The 25,267-nt window shown below is 45.2% G+C and overlaps 1 protein-coding gene across 1 annotated transcript in view; it reads left to right on the forward strand.

The window, feature by feature from the left end:
- LOC142792021 (endothelin-converting enzyme 2-like) overlaps window positions 1-20,969 on the forward strand; it is a 31,639-nt gene extending 10,670 nt beyond the window's left edge. The window contains exons 3-6 of the mRNA XM_075885592.1: window positions 202-561; window positions 8,222-8,451; window positions 12,229-12,498; window positions 19,794-20,969. Of these exons, the coding sequence (XP_075741707.1) occupies window positions 202-561; window positions 8,222-8,451; window positions 12,229-12,498; window positions 19,794-20,898 (1,965 nt within the window). The 3' untranslated portion in view covers window positions 20,899-20,969. The remainder of the gene's footprint in view (window positions 1-201; window positions 562-8,221; window positions 8,452-12,228; window positions 12,499-19,793) is intronic.
- Window positions 20,970-25,267: the final 4,298 nt, after the last annotated feature.

Raw genomic sequence — 25,267 nt, forward strand, 5'->3', positions numbered from 1 at the left:
GGGTTGAGCGGTGATGCTTGTAAAAAATCAACAATCAAAACGTAAATTAGGGATAACAGTAGGCGTGTTCAACATTTGTGTGAGTACATGAAGGAGCACGAGATCACCCTTTCATTGCGTTTTGAATGCACTGGTCATTAGCGATGTGCGTGGATACAAGCTTGATGTAACGAGACCTGCCTGGCACTTTTTTTTTCACAGGACCAGAAATCGCCCCGACGAGATGAACAAGTGGGAACTATCTGCAGTTGGAAAATAGTTCTGATTGCCAGTGCTTCCGTCGCAGCAGCTGTGGTTATACTCGGCGCAGCGTTTTTATGGCGTATCGAACGGTCTCACCGAAACGCTGACGCCCTGAAGTCGTCTACTTGCTCAACGCACTTCTGCAAGAAGTACGCGTCACTTCTTAACAGCGCCGTGAACGACGGTGTTGACCCGTGCAATGATTTTTACGAACACGTCTGCGGCCTTTGGGAAAATACGCATGGTGACAGAACGGTTATGGAGGAGGCCTGGAGAGGTTTTATTATGCTGGCCATGACCAAGCTAAGCGAAGAAAAGGTAAGAGGTGGCCTGAGGTGTGCCGTAGAGTGTCATGCACTGTACTTAGCCCCAAGAAACAGTTTAAATTGCGAAAAATTATTGAATTGTAAGCAGTTTAACCCTAGCCACTATTTCCCACAGTTATATCTCGTCATGTGGGTAAAACTAGGTTTAGGGATATTTATGTACGGCTCTTGGAATCTAGTTACGTGTTGTGGTTTTATCTTTTCACTGTCGCCCACGACATGAGTCACGTTAAGTTACCTATCCCCCAGCAGGATATATGGAACAGTGAGGCCCACGTAACGACTTTATGCTGTCCCATAGTAGAGTTTTACGTACTTTAAATTGTTAACAATTTTCGGAACACACAGATTTGATGTAACTCACTGTGTGAAAATCAAATTTTCAGCAAAAAATTTCGAATAGGTGCGGTTCCTTGATCGTAACAGAAACACTCGAGCGACTTCAAACTGTGCCCTTAGAGTATACGCCTTTACGAATATTTTTTCAACACAAAAGTCTTTTATGCCAAGGTACACCAACAATTCACTCACGTTTTTTTTTTGGCAGGAAAATGGTGTCACAAAAAATAGGCTGGCTGAGAAAGGAGATAAAAAAACGTTACGTGAACGGGAGTCGAATTCACGACCTTGGTCCAAGAAAACAGATACCGGGCATACTGCTCACAATGCCATGGTTTCATAGATATCTTGCACTGTCATCTTACACTGCTTTTAGTAAAGTGAAGGAACACCTAAGAGGCGTTGAGCAAAATAATACATCACGAGCATGATATACACGCTTTACTTCTTCAGCACGTAGTGTGTATACGTTGCCTTCCCATCTGGAGCATGTCTAATAAGGAGAAATGGAATTTGGTCCATGCCTTAACACACTTCCAGGTGACGACCGTAGCCCCCAGCGTCTACAGGCGTCGGCTTTGGTCAGATAGTGCATCCATAGCAAAAAAAAAAAAAAAAAAAAATGTCGCCCGCATCTGCCCATGATGGGAACTCTAGTATATGCGTGGCGGGATATCACGTTAATGTTGCGTTGTTGGGTATGGCTTCGAAATGCCTAATTGTTACTTCTTCTTTATTATTGAATGAAGCAGAAGCGATGCCTTCAACGTCAAGAAACTGAAGTTAAAACGCCCTTGAATGAATTCCAAGCTCGCGATTTAGGGCCAACATATGCGAGGTGACCTGTGAACAGTTGTGCAGCGTGAGCAGTCACTTTTTTTTTACTAGCAGACGCTGCTTGTGTCGGCCTTGCGAAGCAAGAGAGGGGGAGGAGAGTGGCAGTTTTGTGCCTGTCTTCCTTAGCCGGCTATATGTTCGCATACCGCACGAATCTCGAAATTCGAGCATGTGCAGTGAAGTGTGGACAGCACCACCTTCGACGTAGAAGCGCAACATCGTGCTACATTAGTAGCACGATGTTACGCTTCCACGTCGAATACACCGCATTTTAAAATGTACCTTTTGAACGCCCGCATGGACACATGCCTCTACTTCGCGTAGCTGTAAACGGCGCTGCCTGGAACTACGTGCTCACCACTAACCATCATGCGCTCACTCCCCAAACTACGGTTGGCCAACAGGGAAGACACCACGCGCATTGCGATTCTCTCCAGTATGGCAGGTTCAATGACTCAAAATGCCGCGAGTGGGTGACCTAAACTCAAGTTCGGCGTCCTATCAGTGACGCTCTCCTGGCTTTAGCGCCGAATGCTCTGACTCTGCCAGTAGATATTACCTCCTATAGCGACAACAAGCACCTATACCCACAAGAGTTTCTTTAATCTACGATTGTGGACGTCAGGCATCGGAACGGAGATGTATCACTCAGCGTGAACATATGTGCCTTTGCGTTAAACGGGGCTACAGCTATCGAGAATTAAGGTACAATGGGGTAGTAGCCTCTCTTATATCTCTTTACTGTAAACAATAAACTACTTCCGTGAGCAGACGTTTTACTCTCCTGTGATACCGATTCCTATGATGAAGGGATTAAGCATGTCTTTTTTTATTTTATTTTTTTATTCTGGCGTTAAGTTCAGGAATTGTCGAAACCCAACGGTTAGTAACTTCATTACTGTGGACGTTAAGTAACAAACCATAAGTGTTTATTTAGAGCTATGGAAGGTATTCGTCGGCGATGTGACACTTGAAACGATCAGTCTCTCTGAATGAGGTATAAGCGACACTTGCCTAGTTTCCGCCAACAAAAAGCTGAAATAGCTTCAACAAGCGCCCTATGAGGCAAGTGACTACAGCGAAAGTGAGCTTTCTCTTGGTATATTTTATTGCCGCTATAGAAACGTCTTCACTTTTCTAAATGAGCAAACTTCGGCGACTTTTAGCGTTTATATCTATCTATCTATCTATCTGTCTATCTATTTATCTATCTATCTATCCGCCCACAAAGTTTAGCTCTCCTGGCCATTTAGATAATGGTATCGATACCGAAATTAGTGTGGCATAACATGACTGTACGACAAGCTTAAGCGACTAGTCATAACATGAAAATTATGACATGCATGTACTGAATGTTATAATTTACATTTCATGGTCTTGCTGCTCTTGCTGTGGTTTCTTTCGCATGACATGTAGCACAACCGATATAGTATTACATGACTACATGGAAAAAAAGTGTTACAAACCCTAGCGCGGAAATCATGACATGTATGTCATGTAAGTCATCACCACACGCCACGCTCATGGTGTGCTAGCGGTCGTTAAGCTAGCTTCAGATATACCAAATTTGGTATTACATGACGCCAACGAACGACGAACGTAAATGACATGTCCAAACATGACAATTAAGACATGCGTGTCGTGTACAAGACGACTACATGCTACGTTCACGGTGCGCTCGCGGTCGTTTCTCTACCTTCATATATACTATATTTGGTGTTGCGTGCCGTCAATGGATGACCAAGCTAAATGACACATTCAAACATTATCATCATGACATGCGTGTCATGTAAAATATGAGTACATCTTACGCTCATTGTGCGCTCGCGGTCGTTTCGCCAGCTTCACAAGTACCATATTTGGTGTTACGTGACATCGACGAATGACAAAAGTATATAACTGCTGCAAACATTATAATCATGAGATGCGTGTCATGTACCAGCATGACTACATGCCACATTCAAGGCACCAATATACTTCTACACGACCTGGCACGTGTGCGTGCCGGCATTCGTTTCGTCGAGTCAAGCCAGCGATGCCACGCCAGGCGCCGATCTGCCTGCCATATACTCGCATGCACGCGCCGCGCTCAACAGTGGCTCACAGTGGCTCACAGTGGCTCGCAGTAGCTCACTAGGGATGAGGCTGAGGAGAGAGAGAAAGGGATAGGAAGAAAAAAGGGATAGGGAGAGATAGGAACAAGGACAGAGAGACCACGTAGAGAAGTAAAAAAATTGCCCGCAGCTTCCCTCGGGGGAACACTGAGGAGGATACGGACCATATAATTGGTTAACGGGGTGTTAAAGTGCGACTTACTTGGGTCGATGGCTAAATTGGTTAACGTGGTTGTGAAATGGGGTGTTAAATTGCGACTTACTTGGGTCGATGGCTAAATTGGTTAACGTGGTTGTAGGAGGGGGTGTTAAATGAGTGAACACGTACACACGTATGTGAAAGGGCGGCGCTGGTCGAAGGGACGTCGATCATTGTGTTCGTGGATTCGTTGGAATTCATTTCACCGCCACCTTGGACGTCGACGCGCCGTACAAACCAACCGACGAGCGGCAACTGAGCGAGCGAGCGCCGACCTTGAGTATATATACAGCACGACGGCGCATGCACTGTCAGCTGTTGAATGTTCTCGAAGCGCGACGCCACATGCGCGTCCACTGGAGAATCAGGAGAATTGTAGATGTCGAACGCGGTGTGTGGAGGAGGAAGGGTGCACAGATGGTGGAGGAGTGAAGCGCGCGCAGTGTGTAGAGGAGGAAGGGATGCACAGATGGTGGAAGAGTGGGCGACGGCGCATGCGCGCGCGTCAGCTGTCGAATGTTCGAGAAGCGGTGCGGACGGCGCGGACGGCGCACTACAAGGCGCGAGTATAAGATGCTCCGCATCTAAAAGGAGATGGGAAAGATGAACACGGTCGCGAAAGTCCGAGGACGGAGCACCCCTCTGCGAGAGCTTCACGGTGTCAGGAAATGGCTAAGGGCGAGCCGGTCAGCCAGAGCTGCAATGTCGTCGGAGATCGCGGGGGCACAACCAGTCGGCGTGAAATCCAGCCAGCGAATCCCGCTGCGTTTCTTCGACGCATGCGAGTTTCAGCGCACCCGGCGTTCCTCCGTCACGAAGAGGGGCTCGTATACGTCACGAAGAGAGGCAGACGCGGTGCTGTCTGGGTAGAGGCTGGTGCACACCGGCGACTAGCAGTGGTCCCGTGACCACTTCCGACTGGCGGCCAAAAAGCGACTGATGTTAACATCGGCAGAGGCTGCACGCGAGCGACCGGAAGTTGCAGTAGCGGAGAGTCACGTCTGGATCTCGTTATCAGTGAGAACTCTGGAGACCGGCGCCGATCAGCTGATTGCCGCCAGCTGAGTGAGTGGAGCAAACCGAGCGCGCCGCATTTCTCGTTTTTATTATTCGTTATCGCCAGCGCAATGAAAAAAAAAAATGGAAGCATATCCACGGAGTGAATGATGGAGAGTGGGGCCAAGTATTCGTCTGTAAATTCGTTCTTGCTTCCGTCCGTCCATGCGTCCGTCAGTGTGACCGTTCATGCGTCCATCAGCCCGTCCGTGCGTGCGTCTGTTCATGCGTCCATCCCTGCGTTCGTCCATGCAGCCACCCCTGCGTCCGTTCATGCGTCCATCCATGCATCTGTCTATGTGTCCATTCGTCCATCTATTCAGCACTCCAAGTACCACCATCTCGCATCTTTTCATCATATATTCCCCATATAGAAGCACCGCAATCCAGCGGACATTCCGAACACTAAACGAGAGGTGGCACACGCACAATTTCTTATGGCTTGCGCTTCGGGTCCACTGGGAACCTTTACCCACCTCGAGTTCATGGTATATACTAGTTCACTGTATTCATGGCACTGCGGCCGAACGCTCGCTAAACCTTTCAAAAACCAAGAAGGTTACGCCCAGCGAGTATGACGTAGCAAACTTTTTCAGTCAGATAGTGCTCAATGTACATGCCAATGGCTGCTAATGGGAAATGAGAGGCGGAGAATTCGGCTTTTACTTTCTTACGGCTTGCGCTTCGTATCTACTTCCCATTTTTAACCATCTCGAGTTCATTCATGGTATATACAAGTTCATTGTATTCATGGCACTGCGGCTCAACGCTCGCTAAAACTTTCTAAAGCTAAGGAGGTTACACCCAGCGAGTATAACGTAGCAACCCTTTCTTGTCAGATAGTGCTCAATGTACATGCCAATGGCTGCTAATAGTGATCGCAGCCTGCGCGTTAACTAAAAGCCGAATGCTCCTGTCTCTCATTCCCCATTAGCAGCCATTGGCATGTACATTGAGCACTATTTTTTATTGTTCAACAACGCACAGAAGAAGTCTTTCACCGGCACCACCTTGGAGGTCTAAATGTTATACTTTTTACATACTACGGAGGACGAACGGGTGCCGCTATAAGAAGCTTTGCTCCTTAAAAAGCAAACACAAAAATTGAGCATCGCTTATTGGTTCCAGCAGCTTTGCGACCACAGTCGCGCGACTGAAAAATTGGTCACGAAGCGACTAGCCAGGGCAGTCGCTTTGCGACTGTTTGTGACCGTTCGTGACTGTTTGCGGCCAGTCGCAAATGGTCGCGCGACCGCTGCTTGTCGCCGGTGTGCACCAGTCTTAACGTTGTCGGTGCTAAATGCAGCATGACACATTTCACGCCGGTTGCCGCCGAGCCGCGCCGATGGACACTGGTTGCACTGGTCGCGCCTGGCGGGTGCTCGCGTTTTGCAAGCGTAGTGTCGCTGCGCCCAGCGTGCGCGCGCTTCAACGTTGTGTCGGAGTATTTCGGGCCTTTCATGATGTGCTCGCCACCATTTCGCTAGATTTACATGTACCAAATTCGGTATTACGAGACGTGAGCGGACGACAAAGGTTTGCGGCTGGTGCAAACCTGATAATTTCCAGATGCGTGTCATGTAACAACATGACTACAAGCCACGCACATGATGCACTCGTGGCTGTTTCGCTGGCTCCACATATACCAAATTTTGTATTGCAAGACGCGAACGGACGGCTAATGTGAATGACACGTCCAAACATGATAATGATCACATGCGTGTCATGTAAAACATGACTACGCGCTACGCTCATAGCGCGCTCGCGGTGTTACTATAACTTCACATATACAAATTTTCATGTTATGTGATGTCGATTGTTGACGAAGGCGTATGGTGTCAACTCGATAATCCTGACACACGTGTCATGTAAGAACACTACAACATACCACGCTGATGATGCGCGCACGGCCGTTTCGCTAGCTCCACATATACCAAATTCGGTATGAAATGACGTGAAAAGATTATAAAGATTAATGCCACGTTCAAACATATTAATCATGACATGGAGGTCATGTAAGGCAAAATTTACCTCCGCCTCGTAACGTTGTACTGATTTTAAAGTGACACATCAACCTTCCTGCTTCATACTTTAAATATCATCGATTCCCACTATACGTGTGATCTGCCCATTCGTTTTTTAATACATATGTCTCATTAGAGCTGCTTCTCTTGTTATTCTGAATGCAAACAACTTTCCGTATATATCTGACGTATCTTGCCTACAACATAGAAACAAAACGTGAAGGCCTGCAGTTTTACTACAAATTATAAGGACGTGGTATTAGGAAGTTAAAGCCTGAAGAAGTTTACATGAAAACTATATAGGGGCCACTATAGCTTCATTCATTGCGACTTGGAAGAAGGTTGTTGTAGGTGAAGTAATTGGTCGTAAATTATATTACTCAAACGCACAAGGACTGGCACGCAGGAATCAACAGCAAGTTATTGTGTTTGTGGTATTTTTATCGATGTAACTACTGCAAGAGTTAATTGTCATGCTTCACTTTCAGTGCTAGCGATGTGTTATGTGTGCAAGATTCCTTCCTAACTTGTCGCGCTTTCAAGCAGCCAGCCATTCTACGCACTTGTACCTTCGGTGTTATGACGATCTTCTGATACGGCTGCCTAAATCTTAAGTTAACGTGCATGAATGGGGACATTATTGTGCGTAGTCGCCCCATGACGCTGGCAAGTTGAACACAAGGTGACAGTAAGCATATTCCCACTTAGCATGCTTGGCTGGGCTCATCATCCGCGAGGCAGACGCTGCTTGACCTCCTGAAGTGCTCTAATATGGGCTAACATCCTAATATCCTAGGGTACGGTAGGCCCAGCTTAGTGGGCTTTGTGGGCTCGCGTTTACTTTGCCCTCTTTCAGCTTGATATCATCATACGCCACTGACGAACAGGGAAGCCACTTCTCACGCTCGCTTTTTAAAGATTTGAGCGGGCTATTAGACTTTTACAGGTAGTATTTTGTGTATCAAGTAAAACTGAGCAGAAATATTTCTCGATGACCTAACCTTTTTTCAGGCTATCGCACGTGCTTCACGAGTTTCTATGTCTGCCGGGAATGACCTAACCTATCATTCCCACAACTCACAGGACCCGGCAGCAACCACTGATATCGAAAGCAAGGCCCGGCTCTACTTACACACGTGCATGAAGGTAGTTAACCAAAGCAACATACCCAATGTAAAGCAAGCGTTGGCCAAAGGAAGCATCACGTGGCCGGAAAAGAACCCGCAACCCGATTTCCTCAGAGCGTTACTCTTCATGTCACGCACCCTAGCCATGCCTGTGCTGCTTCACTTCATTTACCCACTTGAAGACGGGTAAGATGCCGGAAATATTGTTACTCTCTACTAGTGATTGCGCTGTCATTACAACCTTCAATCTTAAAATGACGGATAGCTCAGTCAGTTAATGGGTGTTCATGTTGACCAGACAGCACTAGCAAACACGCCGAAAAGGGAGAAGTAGGCTACACGTGCGTGAAACACCAAGTAATAACTGCAAAACAAAGTAGACGTTAAAAGCTATCGGCGCAGACCAAAGACACAGGTGAACCTATTTATACGACTCGTGTGGTGGTCTGTATGACAAAAAACTGTTCACACCTTTTATTTCTCATTTAATCGGGTAATACGATGATTGGCTCATGCGTGCTCTGTCACTATTACTGATATGCGACGTCTCGGCAATTAGGCGCATTTTTTTGTTTTCGTTTTTTTTTGTGTTTACAAGCCTTTGCTTTATTCGAACGTCAGCGCGCACTTACAATCTCGGCAATGCAAAAATAGAATGGATTGTGAGCGTGTGGTTAGCATGGCCTTTTTCAGCTCATTAGTATCATGGTTAACACAGTGGGTCCCTGCTGTCCTACGTGGAAGCGCCCACGGCGAAATGAAATCTTTCGCAACGCGCCCATACAACCGTCCGTATATTTGTTCGCAAGCTTTTGGAAACATATGCCAGTCCTCTTCTTGTCCATCACCCTTTGTCCTTCACCCCGGCGCGTATCTTAACTTGCTTACTAACAGCCGTAAACACAATAGTAATGCTGTATCTACTGCTCACTTTCTGTAGCCTGTGGCATGGGGAATTAATGTTAGGTAGACACACGACACATTTTTTTCTCAATCGCTTCGTGCAAAAATGTCCAGACTTGACAAAACAGACTTCTTAAAGCACTTCGCCACAATGCCCACTATCACGAGAGGACCTGCACCTAGTGGACGCGTAACTTGTGCGTTAATTCTGGCACTGATGTTGTCCTCGTACAACTTTGTGAGGTAAGGCTTAAGGCATGATATGCCATCACCGTCTTTTACAACCTTACACTTTTCTGACCAGAAGCTTGACAGAAAGTGGTGCTGGGTGATGTAAAAATAACCTAAAGCAACATTAAGTGTTAAGCCCTGCACGCTTCACCAAAGTATCACAAGTTGTCATATTTAAAAAAATGGCAAAGAAAAAGAAAAAAAAGAAAAGAAGGACTACCACCATTGAAACGACGGCCGAGGGAACGGACCAGCAAAATCAGGGTGTTTATTTTTTTATATAGGTTAACCCTTTACATTTTGGATTTAATCTTCATCCTCACTTACAATTCTTTGTGTTCGAAAGTGTACTATAAACATTGTAATGTTATTTTTTTTCCTCTTGACTTAAACCTTCTGTTTTCTTGTTCTTTAAGTCATCCTATGAATCTTGAGGATCTTGTTTGAAGTTGTTTCCATGATGCCTTTCCTCCCGTCTTCTTCCAGGCTGATGTCGTTGTTCCTATCTAATTCACCCCTTTTTATGGTTTTCTCACTACTGCCCAGGTTCTTAGTTTTGAATTTAGATTGAAATTAGAAGAATAGGTTGGAAATACAGGCAAATATACACCTACATATACATATACAAACACATATACATAGCTATATACACCCAGGTGGTCGAAATTTCCGGAGCCCTCCACTACAGCGTCTCTCATAATCATGTGGTGGCTTTGGGACGTTAAACCCCACATATCAATCAATCATAGCTATATACACCTATATACATATATACACATACACATGCATATACATGTAATTGGGTATACATTCAAATTTATTGTTTCATTTATTTTTTATCAATTTTTTCTATCTCTTCTGCCTGTTCCATCAGCATTGCTTTCAATTTCGATTGTTCCGAGATCAAGGTGTCCAACTGTTGTGTCACTGACTCGTCACCTGAAATTAAAGCCGAGATCTTGATGAGTGCTCTCATTATTGTTTTTTATGTCTTGGCTAACCTAGAAACGATCGTCCCTCTCCCTTCACGTCCCACTGAAAGTATTGAAGAAGGTGTCTTGTCTTCCTCCCTACAGTTGTCAATTGCCCGTGTGTCATGTTGTGTCGTTCGGAGTGTCTCCTTCCCCTTCATTTTTTTCAGTTACTAGATTTTCGTCATTCTGATCATCTTCTTCTTTTTAAAAAAAGCCCCATTTTTTAAAATTTATTCGAATACTGCAAGCATACATTGTTTTTTTTGAAACGTTACGGAGATCTAAATAAATTGTCTTCCATGATCCAGAGGCTGTTCCTCAGAGAAGTTCTTCACTAAGCAAACAAAGTTCTGAGGCGAGTGATTTCACAATTACAACGTAAATGCAAGCCTTCCAACTCACTAGCGTCCAATAGATATACACGTTTAGAATTTCTAGACAAACGTTTGTAGACCTGACACTCACCTTCCGAAAACGCTTCCGAGAGTAAAATTCAGGTTATTGAGATATTACAATCGGTGATAGAGGTACCATCCGTTGATTAGCTACATGAAGCCAAATATTGTGCCAGATGACAGGACACTAGCCGTAAGTTGCAGGAATTTGGTGTCACTGAATGGAAGCCTTAGAAGTCTGCGTTTATGAAAGGTTTGAACACCGATACCTTCTAAGATCGATGCTTTGAAGTGACACTGCAACTAAAAAGACAGAGACACTGATTACGAAAAAAAAAAAGAGTTCTCCTGAGTCCCGCTAGTCGCTCTTGGCGTCAGTAGCCTGTAGTAAAGCACGATTTTCATTGGACCCTGTAACATTTGTCTAACTAAATGAAAAGAACTCACCACTTCGCGAAGGGACTCTTGCAAAACTTTTTTCATCATCCACCGAGTACGATGAAAACTACAGTGACTTGTCGGTTGTTTCAAGCACTATATCTCTTATTTTGTACCAGCGAGCCACAGAAAGCTTTGCAGCAAGAGATGTGACACAGGGGCAAAAAGAAGGGTCTCTTCATCAGCGTACTTCATGTTCTACACCACTTTTATTTAATTATTTTTTATTTGAACGTGTGGCCTTTCTTCAAAATGATCGACAGTGCACACATGGGCATGCGATGACATCCCGTGGTGGTCACACTAACTATGCAACTCACCATGGTCAAACAAGAAATAAGCACATGACAGAGATATTGGCCAATGTCTTTGTGATTTGGGCATATCGCATCGGTTGTAGAGAGAACAGTAAGCGATACCTAACTGGCTTCGATAACTGGTTGTTATTTCCGGGCCGTGGGCTGCTCTACAATGTTTCAATCGCTTGTTATTCTGAGTCATGACTACCCAATGGCAGCGTTTATTGACATTTGTGCCCACTATCGATTAGAGCGCTTAACCTTCCTTCCACTCACGCGCAAATCTTCATGCAGGTGCGAAATTCTGTGGTGACAGCTGCCGACTACAACATTTTTTTCCCCTTACATTGTGCACTGCATTCATCCGTCCTGTTGCCCTTCTCTCTCTTGTAAATTGTGTGCCTCTTCCACAGCAGACCCAAACCATATCATGTGGTGCTGCCCTAAGCACCCTCTTCCCCCTTTCTGGAACGCCTAATTTCCTATGAGGAGCAGTGAGAGGCCGCCTTGCGCAGCTCGAGTCCCGACATTCAGAAAGTCGTCCTGGAGTGAGCTGAGAGGGTGGAGGAGGATCACGTCAAATAGTTCGTCCCCACCACACTTTTTTCCTATTGCCTCCTTTCTTTAACAGGGAATAAATGAAGTTTTTCATTCATTCATTCTCTACCGAAATACCACTGCCAGCACAGAGTGCTTGATTTTATTTTTTGTTTCGCTATGCAGGCTACTCATATGGAAGCAGCGCTCGGATTACATGAGAATGGCCAAAAATTTACGGCGTCTTGAACACGCGAATCATATTCGTGAATTCCTGAGTACCACGTATGAAGATTTCAGCGGGGCGGCCAACGATACTCGCTTGGATGAAATTCTGGACCGAATGAGCATATTTCTTGACTTCGACAACAAGATGGCAAACTCGGACTTGACAACGGTTACCTTCAACGACAGCACCAAATTTTTTGAGTTCACGCCGTCCGTGTCGAAGGAAAGGTAACAATTTCGCTGTCCTTAAGATTGCCTTCGCTTCGTGTAGCAATAAAACGCGCTGCTTATGCAATTACTATTCGTTAGTCGAGCAAACCTTCCTGTTTATTCTAATCAACAAATTGGAATATTAGCACACAAACATGCAGCACGTATAAACATTGTGACAACTCGCACGTTGAAAAATCAATACTATTGGACTACTGTGCAGCTTCGTGAGGATGAGCGGGAACATCACTTTTTTTTATACGAGTTGTCTTTGGTGGTTTTGCGACTCGAATAATAATTAGGTGGGCGATGGTGGGCTACAAAGAAACATTATCCGCAGTTTAATTTAGGTTTTAAAGGACGACTCTAAAGAACCTTCCTGGGTTCAAATTATTCACCCCAATCACAAAGAGCACATACAACTGGACCCTAATAAACTACATTCACTTACAGGCACGCGGAATCAGGGGTTTCTCTTCTGAGCGCTCTAATCCAGGTCAAGAGAAAAGGAGCAGTGAAATGAGAAAGTCCTCGCAGTTGTTGTAAATGCAAGCGTTTCTTAGCGAACCTCGGCGACTTTGAGCGTATCTATCTATCTATCTATCTATCTATCTATCTATCTATCTATCTATCTATCTATCTATCTATCTATCTATCTATCTATCTATCTATCTATCTATCTATCTATCTATCTATCTATCTATCTATCTATCTATCTATCTAGCCGCCTACGACTTTTAGCTCGCCTGGCCGTACCGATAATGGTATCGATACCAAACTTGATATGGCTTAACATGACTGCATGAAAAACTTATTTGTTGAGTCATGACATGAAAATCATTACATGTATGTCATGAATGCCACGACTTACATTTCATAGCCCTGCAGCTCTTGCGGTGGTTTCGCTCACATGGCATGTTGCAAAACTGGTATGATATGACATAATTGTATGGCGACCACAAGCGACACCCCCTAACATGAAAATCATGACATGCGTGGAAAGCAACAACATGACTACATGTCACGCTCATGGTGCGCTCGCGGCCGTTTCGCTAGCGTCACATATACCAAATTTGTTATTACGGCAGGTGAATGGTTGACGAAGGCATGTGACTGGAGCAAACATGATGAACATGAGATGCGTGTCATTTAACAACATGACTACATGCTACTCTCATGATGCGCTCGCAGCCGATTCCCTAGCTCCACATATACTGAATTTTGTATCACGTGACGTGAATAGATGACAAAGGTAAACGAAACATCCAAACATGGTATTCATGACACTGAAGTGATGTTACGGCCTTATTTACCTTCACCTCATAACGCTGTGCTGATTTTAAAGAGGCATATCAACCTTTCTTATTCGTGCTTCGCATATCATCGATTCCCACTGTTCGTGGGATCTGCCCATTTTTTCTTTACTTGTAAAGTCGTAAACGTTCATACTTCAGGTAAATTCCAATTTTTCTTCTTGGTCCTTCTTCATATGTGAGGTTGAATCACACGTTAATAAGTGCTTTTACAGTGCTTCTATAGCGCTGTCGAATGTCTGCAAATACTTACAGAGGTTGATTTGTGAAATTGGCTGGTCTATATGAACACGATTACACCTCAAGCTACGCTTTTGAGTGCAGTTTGAGGTCGTAAACGTAAGTACATACATTCTGAATTGCGACACATGCTTACGGTATACTCATGGGCCGCAACAAGCTGGCTTGCGGCAGACGCGCACAAGCCTGATCCTATTCACGCATAGTCCCGTGCCGCCTGCCTAACGCGAGATTATTAGTCCGAGACAACTTTTCCGTCATACAATATAGACACCTTTAGCTGGGCGTACGTAACGAGCCTGCGTACGCTGCACGATACGTTGCGTACACTACGTGCGAAGTGCTCAACGACACCTTTAGCTCAACGTATTGACCACACCGAGATACATTTGGCTCAACTAGACATATGTTATTAGAAATAAAACAGTTTTTAGGTGTTTTTAGCGTTCTCTGGTAGTAGGGGCTGTCATAAGGGCTACTAGCATACACGCCAAGGCGAATCACTTTGGATCCATAGGTTACGTCGGTTTGTTCCGGATGCCTAAACAGATCGCTGGTTTGTACTTCCGCTAGCAGCTCAACATCGTCCCTCAAAGTGAAATATATTCGAATTGAACCATCTTTGTTGCTCTCTGCCACGGAGGAAGAAAACAATTTACAGTGTAAAAAAATTACTCCAATGTCGGAGTAAAACGCTTGTCCTCTAGCGTCCCCACTGTTCAGAGCGATTCTTGCTCCGGACATCGAGAGCGAAATTTTAGCTCTGGCTTGCCGGAGTGATTGTGTGGCGCACACGGAGTACTTTAAAAAGATATTTCACTCCGGCCGGCCGGAGCAATCGTGTGGCGCCGCCGGAGTACTTTTTACTCCCATTTTGCTCCGACTGGCCAGAATGATTACATGGAACCTCTGGAGCATTTTTTTGCGTGTTTTTCACTCCGGCTATCCCAATGTTTTGTGTGGTATCTCCGGTATATTTTACGAGTGTACTTACTTCGTCCGCAAAAAATTTTAGTGAAGTGGACCAGTACATTTTAAAGGGCCACTCACCAGGCCCCATACCGAATTTGAGTTAAACAGTGGAAGTTGTTGGGTTTCCGATAAGGAACGTTTTGCCACAAAACTTTTTCGAATCGGTTCATTACCAGCGGAGAAAACAGGTTTTTTTGAAGCGGCACGAAACGAGGGTGAGAGGAGGCGAGCTCGAATCCCTTGCCGCTCTCCGCGTAGCCTTCGCAAGCCAAACCTCTTCCCCACCCTATCCGGCATCCGACCAAGAGGTGACGTGCGCATGACGTGCGCGAACAAGTCCAGCCCTCGTGCACGCGAGCGGCGTTGCTTTGTTGGCCAGCGCTATTTTGTGTTCTTCTGCCTGTTTCTGCGGTATTGTTTGGAAACGCTGGCTTAGACGCGGTAGAGTAGATAAGTACAATGAGTGAGCGAACGCGTTGGAGCGTTCCACTGCGGTCTTCTGCTCAATGCGCTGACCGCGGGGACCCGAACGCATGCGAAGTGCTGGCACATAGCCCCGCATCTCGTAGCATTTCACGGGAAAAAATCTAAGAAAAACGTGCACAATTATTTTATTGCGTCTCATTATTTATTTCAAGTTTTATTCATCTCTTAAAGCAACAAATACATAAACTACGCATGTTGCGTTAAATACTTTTTGCCATGTCACGTGACATACTGTTGACAATATCAGAGCAGAGTCGTTTACGCAGAGGACCAATGTCACCACATTGCTGTGTACGTAGGGCCATTCCTACGCCTACGTCATGCCCTCATTCTCTACGCGTGCGCCGATAGAGGGGAGAGGGAGCAGCTTTCATCTTGAAATTTGACCCATTTTCGCGGCGCCTAGCGTTGCAAATTTTGGCAGAAGTGATTATGAACGCCTCGTCTACTCATTGCGCTTGTCAGCTCAAAATTTTCAAACCTGGTGAGTGGCCCTTTAAAGTGTTTACTCTGCTGTTTATTTATTTTATGCTGATAGTTTCACGCATTGGTTAGATGAAGGAAGTCCCTATACTCTCGTGCAATACTGCAGAGGTACTGTGTATTATTTTCCACAAAGCTCTAGGAGATGAAATTCAAGGAAACACTTGAGTTCTTATTCTTTGATTAATTCTAAATAAGCTGCTCATTGTGGATGATCACCCAGCACTTAGGAAAAAGTAGACAAGAATAAAACATGCAAAAAGCCACCAAAAACGAAATTGGCAGATCCCACGTACAGCGGGAATCGATGAAATGCGAAGCACGACTGCGAAATGTTGATTTGTCACTTTGAAAGCATCACAACATTACGAGGTGGAGGTAAATGACGCCGTACACGACTTCCATGTCATTATTATCATGTTCGGATGTGTCGTTTGATTTCGTCATCTATTCACGTCACGTGATACCAAATTTAGTATATATGGAGCTAGCGAAACAGCCGCGAGCACGCTATGAGCGTGGTATGTCGTCATGTTCTTACATGACATACGTGTTAGGATTATCCTATTTGCGCCAGTCATGTATTTCATCAACGATTGATATCACGTAACACCAAGTTTTGTGTATGTGTAGCTAGCAAAACGGCCGTGAGCGCATCATGAAGGGCCTAATACACTCCATTGTACCGCTGACGCGCGCGCACGCTGCGCGCAGTGACATTACGTTAGCAAAACGCGAACACTCTTTAGTGTGAGGCCAGAAGCTACCAGCGTCCGTCGGCGTGGCCCGATGGCAAACGGCGCGAAATGTGACATGCATCATTTCGCGCTGATGCGTTACCCAGGCAACACTGCGTCTCCCTCTTTTAGTGATAGAGGGACGCCGAAAAGTAATGTCACATACCTTCGTCAACAATTGGCGTCACCTAATGCCAAATATGGCATATGTGAAGCTAGCGAAACGGCCGTGAGCGCATCTTGAGCGTAGCATGCAGTCATGTTGGTACATGACACGCCTCTCATGTTTATCTTGTTCGCCCCAGTCACATACCTTCGTCATCAATTCACGTACTGTAATACCGAATTTGGTATCCGTGACACTAGCGAAAAGGCCGTGAGTGCATCATGAGCGTGGAATGTAGTCATGTTGTTAGGTGACACGCATGACATGATTTTCTTGTTAGGATCTGTCGCTTGTGCGCGCCATGCAATCATGCCATACCAAACCACTTTTGCAACATGCCATGTGAACGAAACCACCACAAGAGCTGGAAGACCATGAAATGTAAATCATGACATTCATGACTTACGTGTCATAATTTTCGGGATATGACTTGTTAAATTGTTAATCATACAGTCATGTTATGCCATACTAAGTTTGGTATCGATACCATTATCGAAACGGCAAGGAGAGCTGAGAGTAGTAGGCGGTTAGATAGATAGATAGATAGATAGATAGATAGATAGATAGATAGATAGATAGATAGATAGATAGATAGATAGATAGATAGATAGATAGATAGATAGATAGATAGATAGATAGATAGATAGATAGATAGATAGATAGATAGATAGATAGATAGATAGATAGATAGATAGATAGATGCGCTTAAAGTCAACGAAGTTCACTAAGAAATGCTTCGCATTTAAAAAATGGTATGCCAATGAGCTGCATCGCGGTTGGATGTGAGTCGCGTCTCACAAATCAGTTTTGTTTGTTGGCGCACACTGCAGCCCTCAGCGCTTATGGCTTTCACAACGCTTATGGTGTCTCACAACGTCGTTTTGTTGGCGCATATCGCAACCCTTTGTGCTTGTGGCGGAAGTTTACGTGCGGACGTCACTATAATTTTAACCATTTGTCGATGTCGGTCTACCTGTGCTTACAAACATGCATGAAATGGGTCAATACAGCTCGCATTTTGCTAGCCTAAGGTTGCTGCGCTCAGCGTTCGCTAGCTTCACATATACCAAATTTGGTATTACGGGACGCGAATGGACGACGAAGTGATGCAACTGGCGCAAATATTATATTCATGCCATGGAAATCATGTATGGCATCATATATACTTCCACTTCGTAATGTTGCACTGATTTCAAAGTGACGTATCAATCTTCCTCATTCGTACTTCGCACATCATCGATTCCCACTGTACGTGGGATCTGCCAATTTGTTTTTTACTAGGAGACGCTGCCTGCGGCGGGCTTGCGAGGTGAGAGAGGGGAGGGGGCAGCTACAGCGGGCACGAGCCTGTGCAGCCGAGTGCGCAGGCTCACGGCACCACCGACGCAAGCTTTTTTAAAATGCTCCGCATTTAAAATCAAGTTCCGCTGGTAGAGGCCCTGGTGATAACCTTTTTGCTATTTGCAACTTTCAGGACCTATAGACGTTTTCAAAAATGCCTCCATGGGCGGCGCAATACTCCTGTTTGGGCAGCGCAATCTGGCGGTATTCCTCAAAAATGCACTGACAAGGCCCTTAGCCTTTGTACTCCAGTGCGCAGCCTATCATGGCGGTGTTTTTTTTTCCCTCCTGCGAAAAGGTTTTGGTGGCACGACTATACTACATCCAGCATGGCGGTCGTAGAGACGATCGCCCCGAAAGCGACAATACCGGAAAGTACACTTTTGGCGAATACTTCAGTTCTTCGCACTTTGGTGGCCCTTCGGTTTGTGTTTTTGAACAAGTAGGGAGGCGCTTACATACTATACTAAGTAAATAATTGCCAGGTAGCGTATAGGGAAGATAATTATGCCCGAAATTGTAATGCATTAAGCAGACGAACTAAGCGGGAGGACGGCAAGCCTGGAAGTTGCTGCACTCGTGCAGAAAATGGGCACTGCACACATCCACGGGCCTTGGTTTTTTGCCTGCTAAATTGAACCCTCTTAACTTCTGGTGGCTTTTTTAGGTACTAATTTGAACGAGATGCTTCATTTTTCTCCCGGTGTACATAGGCTGAGACCATGGAAGCTCATAGGAAAAGCAGTCGGATTATTCTTTTTCTTTCTGCTTTTCCTTTAACTTGAGAAACTCAAAGGATTACAGTAATATTGGGGCCTTTGCGGCGTTGAAAAACGACCACAAACGCTTGAAAACAAGCAGCAGCGTCTGCTGTTTGAAGCACGTTCAAAACTGCAGTCATCTCAACAGAGCTTCTGCCGCCAACACTCGGCGGCACCACGGTTCCTGGAAGTTGCGAATGCCACAGACGAAACATGCTCTCAGTTGCCTTGTTTCATTGTCTGCTGGTTTAACGATAAGTTGTGCGTACTAAAACAATCGACACCTGCATTAACCCTTTTCAATGAATTCGTAACATGGGTCACGGATAGACTAACTTCATTCGTTAGAAAGTATACAGGGTTTAATGGGTAGGTTATAGCTCGTATAACATCATGTGTTAGGTGAAACGAGCTCGCAAGAAAAGAGTCTTACACATTCGCCTTCATGGTGGCGACTTGTTCTGGGTAACACACTCCCGATTTCAAAATGACATACACAAAGTGAATGGGAAAGGACCATCACTGTAGCTCTACTGGTGGAGTGTAAGCCGCGTTATTCGGACATTATGGCCACTGTGCATACCTGCGTAAACTTATTTATTGTCAATATCGTTTCCTTTCTAGATAAATAAATGTACAGCAGTTTAAACATACAAGAAGTGTCCGCCATGTCTTTTTAAATTTCACCATCGCCTTGTTTTAATAACTGAACACTATATATGACGTGCATGTAGCACCACGAATTTTTTTTCCTGTGCCTTATCCAGGTTTATCAAGCTTATATACAATTAACGTGTTAATTTCTTTTGTGCAGGTGGCGAGCGATATTAAATCGGTACATCAAAAGGCCTGTAGAGTCGTACGCGGGCGTGACAATACATGGCGTCGACTATTTCAAAGCGCTGTTTGAGGTTCACAAGACGCACGACGAAGACGTAATGAACGACATCGTTGAAGCACTGGCCGTAACGACACTCGTACCATTCACAAGCATGCGCATGATAACGAGCTTCCACATAGGCCATGGAGAAATGTCCGCCGCTGCAATTACGGAAACCTGCTTCAGTCTTTTCTACCCCATTTTTGGTTACGTTGTGAACCACCTGTTCCTGTATAACCTAGAGACAACGAAGGAGCACGCCAGAGAACTCGCCGAAAGCCTCCGAGCTACATTTATAAATTCAACTATAGACCCTTCGAAGAACCTGGTAGTGAGCAATACTTCTTCATCGAAAAGCAAGCACACGCTGGACATTGTTTTCGGCATCCTCGATAGGTCCGCGCCGTCTCAGTTTCCTGTAACGTACAAAGACTACCCGAGCATAACCGAAGATCCTCTGCAAAACTGGGTGAACATTGCCCACTACTATTCAGGAAAAACAACAGAAAATGCCATAGTTAAGTACGAGGAGTCTGACCACATGACGTTCACGAATTTTGTAATGATGCTTCACTACCTTATGTTCCCGATTGCCGGTGAGGGCGCGCACATAGGCGTTTTGACTGGAGGAATCGGTCTAAGATTTGCGGCGACTGTTTTCTACCAACTTGTTGAGGAGGCTGGTGACGCTGCTGCTGTGCAGATATATGAGCGAAATCACCAATGCTTGGGACTCGAAGGAGGCCAACTCGACATAGACCTGCAAGGTGCCATCGCAGCGGTGCCGATAACTCAGAAACTCTACGCTAAGAAGCGCGAAGACTATAGCTCTAAGAAGCCTCTCGGTGGCATCCAGTCTTTCACTGAGGAACAGGTACCGTTCGCAGCCAGTTGCTTCCTTCTGTGCGGCGAAAAGAAGGGGCCCGATCTGTGCAACACACCGCTTATGCACAGCACAGACTTTTCGAGGGCATTCAGCTGTCCTGATAACGCAATTATGAACCCCGGTAAAAAGTGTACAATGGCGACGCACTCATAACACTGCCAAAAAAGTTGTTAACCCCTAATTTATGCTCAGCAATAAAATATATGACCATTGCTTTCAAGAAACTTTTTGAAATCCAACACCTTGACTATTTCACCTATGTATACTTTTATGCGATATTTCCTGCATACATCATGGGCACTTCGCCCTCGCTAATGCACAGTTACTGAGAAACGACACAGTTTTGCAGATACCTTCGTTAGATTTATTTTTTTTCTCATAACGTGAATAATATAGCAGGTTAGCTTCGGTCACTCAATTTCAAAATCGTTTAAAAATATGAAGACACACACAGGTTGGCCGACAACCATTGCCTGTAATGGTGTTCCGGATCTTTGTGTTTGATGAAAATAAACAATTTCCGGTTGGTCGACTGTCAAATAAGGAGCATATCACGTTGGCTTTATGACAGTTAGGGCCATATTAAACTCATTTTCTTTCAGTTCGCACAGTGCGTAGACATTTCGTTTTTTTTTTGCTTTAACATTGCGAGACCACCTTATCCAAGTTTGAATATTTCAATATTCCTTTTTAATTTTGATGCTTCAAAGTTGATAATTAAAGCCTCTATTCGTTTTTATTGTGAGGGTTGTAGCTAAGTTTCAGAAAGTTGGTTAACGCAGCTCCACAATTGAGTGATGGAAAGTTCAGTTTCCATTTCCTCGGATCTTAGGCCAGGCCGTCATGCCAGACATGACAGTTTTCTTCAAAAGCCTTGTAAAGAAATATTGTGAAGGTACTTAAAATGTGCCTCTCATTTCTAAATTTCACTGAATAAATCGTACCTGAGTATCGTATCTGAAGCGTGCTGCACTTCTAACAACATTAAACATGCAGCAAGCTGCTGCAGAGCGTGCACAGCGATCTGGAGGGCTATCGTGTGGATCGGCCACCAGGTGGAGCCCCGCCACGTGCTGAGCTGTTTGCCATGGACTCATGATAAAAAAGTTGCCAGCCAATGACTATCAAGTGAATTGCGTGCAGGGCCTTTGACGTGTACGCTAAAGTAAGACACATGGGCCCTAAGTGTTGTGCCTCACTTGCAGGTTCAACCGACGCGCTCTTGCCACGTCGTGCCAGATATCACGATCCTCTTCTCACCCCCTCTTCGTCCTGCGTTCGCTTCTAAGAGTTAATAAACAGTTTGTGACAGCCGTCGTCTCATATGGTCTCCAAAGCGCGGGGCTTCGATGTCTCGACATAAGACTGGCGATGAGTAGCAGGGTTTTTGAGCGCGAAGCTCACTAGGTTAAGCCATAATAACTGGAGTTATTCAAGGTTTCATCGAGCCTTTTAACGGCAAGAACTGATCATTGCGGTTCCAGCACCTGATCTCCTACTTTATGGCGAATGACGTCAGCAACGAAATAAAAACAAGCGCACTTTCCACCTGACGCAATGTGGAGCCAACACCTTTGAAACCTCCTACGCTCTGGTCGCGCTGAATACTCCTGAAGAGTTCTGCTACGCCGACATAGCCAAACATATTCGGAAGCACTTCGATCCATGACTATCCGAGTTGTACAGTCAGTACGTGTCCAAGCGATGCGATCAGCTGCCGGGAAAGTTTATCAGCGACTTCGTTGCAGTGCTCAGAAGCTTACCAGTTGACTGTAATTGCGTAATACTCGTGACAACGTCTGCATCGTCTATGCCACCAGCAGAAAGCAAAAATCTTTGCTTGCGAACCCCTCCATGCTTCCCCAAGACGTCATGTTCGTGTGCGGCAATCCACGACGAGCATCTCCAACAGCGAATGTTTGCGGAAAAAGACATGGCTTTTCAACGTTCGTTTGACTTGGCGCTGTCGTGCGAAAGTGCGTCGAAGCAAAAAAGGGGCTTAAGGGATTGACGAGCCCCAAAGAGCTGGACAATACCTCACAACCTGAAGAGGAATCCAGACATGCGACTCAGCAACGGTGCAGCTACCAATGCGACGGAAGGCACGAGATTGAGGCTTGCAAGTTCAAGACAGCACAATGCCTCTTTTGTTCCAAAACGGGTCACATCGTGAGCACCTGCTTATAAAAAAAAACAAGGAAAGAAATCTCAACACCTGGCAAAAAACACACATGGTGAACGCCTAACCTGTGGCCAACGACACCGTTCACAACAATACGTCCTACAATCTTCATGTTGTGGTCCTATAACCGTTCTTGGTTCAAATTCTTGGTTCACGTGAAAGTCAAGGGAAAGTTCCTGAAGTTCGGAATGGACACAGGCGCCGCAATTTTCTCATCAGTGAGGCTACCTGCCACTAAACATGGCCAACGAATGCTCCAAAGCTTTCGAGAGAACCTCTAGACTTAAGCACGTGGCCACGGGAAGAACTGTGCCCCTCTCGGCACTATTTAATGTGTGTTTTAGGTGAAAGAACTACATGCTATTCATGCTGATAATAAAAGTGGCTTAATGCAACCTGCTGAAACGTAAAGGTTTGCAGCACTGAACATCCGTGTTCTCGAAATAAGCTGGCTTACCGAATCAAGTCAAGAAAGCCAGGATGTTCTCACGTGCCATCCTGTTGCAAATAAGGAAAACATCGATGACGACGTGGGCTACCAGGCCAAATTTCGCAAAGCACGTTCAGGGCGGCAGGAGTCTATGAAGGAAGAGCTCGACCGCTTGCAAAAAGAATGTATCCTGGAGCCAAAGCAACTTGCCGAAATGGCCACGCCATTGGTGAGGGTGCGCAAAAACGATGGAACATTCTGCCATTGTGTAGACTACAGAAGCACTGTTATTGCAGTGGCTAAGAAGATGACGTACCCACCGCCAACAGCTGTGGAGGTATTCGCAATTTTACGTGGTGGGATGACGTTTTCAACGCTACACCTTTACCAGGCCTATCAACAGCTCAGAGTCGATAGCGAGATAGCTGCATTGCTCACCGTCAACACTACCAAAGGACTGTTCAAGGTTTGAGCGTACACTACAGCTACTCAGTGGTAGTAGATGCTGTAGTGCGGAGTAATGTTTGCACATGACTGCCACTTGAAAGTTAAGGAAGCTTTACTCTAGGTGTACCAAGTCTCATGAAACTGTGGAGCTAGGTAGCCTTGTCGTCGTTCTCGTTGTCGGAGCATGGCGCACACACAGCGCAAGGAATTGGCCACGCAGTAGGTGTTTTTTCAACTGTGTTATTCGTGCACGTTATAGCTAACTAATATATTGAACGGAAGCCCGAATAATTGGTAATCAAATCATCAAAGGAGGCAGAATTTATCTCAATACTGTTTTAGAATAACGCATTATTTTTCATCGTGAAAGGCGCATCTTTGTGTCTGTAGCTCAGAGAGGGCACCACAAATGAACAAAAATACTTAGTTCTGAGACTTCCCGGAAGCAGATTTGAATAAAATGGTACTATGAATTTTTAATCACTGACGTTAACTGGTGACCGGGTAAAAAGAAATAAAAGAAACACAGGGGGCAAGTAAAAACTCGGGGTGGTAATGCACAAATATATATTGTTATCGATGGATGGTGGAACTTTATGACCACTTCAATTTTTCTGGACTTATATAAACTGCTGAGCCACGAAAAAAAAGTCATATCCTGGTGCAGCTGTCAATAAAACGTCTGGTACTTTTACTCTGAATGTTGGCAAAGTCTCGCCACTGCGATGCGTGGCTTTAGCGAAAAAACCACATTTACTGGCTACATATATCACCGCCTTTGCTGAACAATCAGTCATTTCAACAAAAACCAATCATCGGACGCCTGGTACCAAGGTAAATTAATATATCGAAGGTGAGCGGGAGCTTTTAGGACCCTTAGTATAGGCGTTTCAGCAGATGCGAAAGGGGAAGGGCCCACTGATAATTAGTCAGTGACAATTGCAAGTACTGTAACACAATACCCAATTTGTCCATATTTCAGCTGAAAAAGAAAACAGGAATGAAATTAGGCTGTCGCAGAAAAAGAACACTAACACATATTGTTGCTGGGCCAATCGCTACATACTGAACGTGAGAAACACGTGAGACATACTGAACGTGAGACATGAGAAAAAGTTACAAGAAGCAGACATACACAGCGCTGTGTATGCCTTCCCCGAGATGCCCGAGTTCCCCCGAGATGCCCATCGCCAGCGGAAAGTGGTAGATATAAATAGCTTGCCGTTAGAACCTTCGATGAGGTGCTCTTTCATGGCTCAGTTGCTAACGCAACGCACTCCCTATTCAGGACGATAGTTATAGCGCGAGAACAAAACGACGACACAGAGACAAGAAGGACACGAAAGACTCTGTGTCTCTTGTCTCTGTGTCGAAAGACTCTTGTCTCTGTGTCGTCGTTTTGTTCTCGCGCTATAACTATCGTCATGCCATACCAACTAGCCCAAGCTGCCACACTCCCTATT

The sequence above is a fragment of the Rhipicephalus microplus genome, chromosome 2, assembly GCF_043290135.1.
Source record: "Rhipicephalus microplus isolate Deutch F79 chromosome 2, USDA_Rmic, whole genome shotgun sequence".
Taxonomy (NCBI): domain Eukaryota; kingdom Metazoa; phylum Arthropoda; class Arachnida; order Ixodida; family Ixodidae; genus Rhipicephalus; species Rhipicephalus microplus.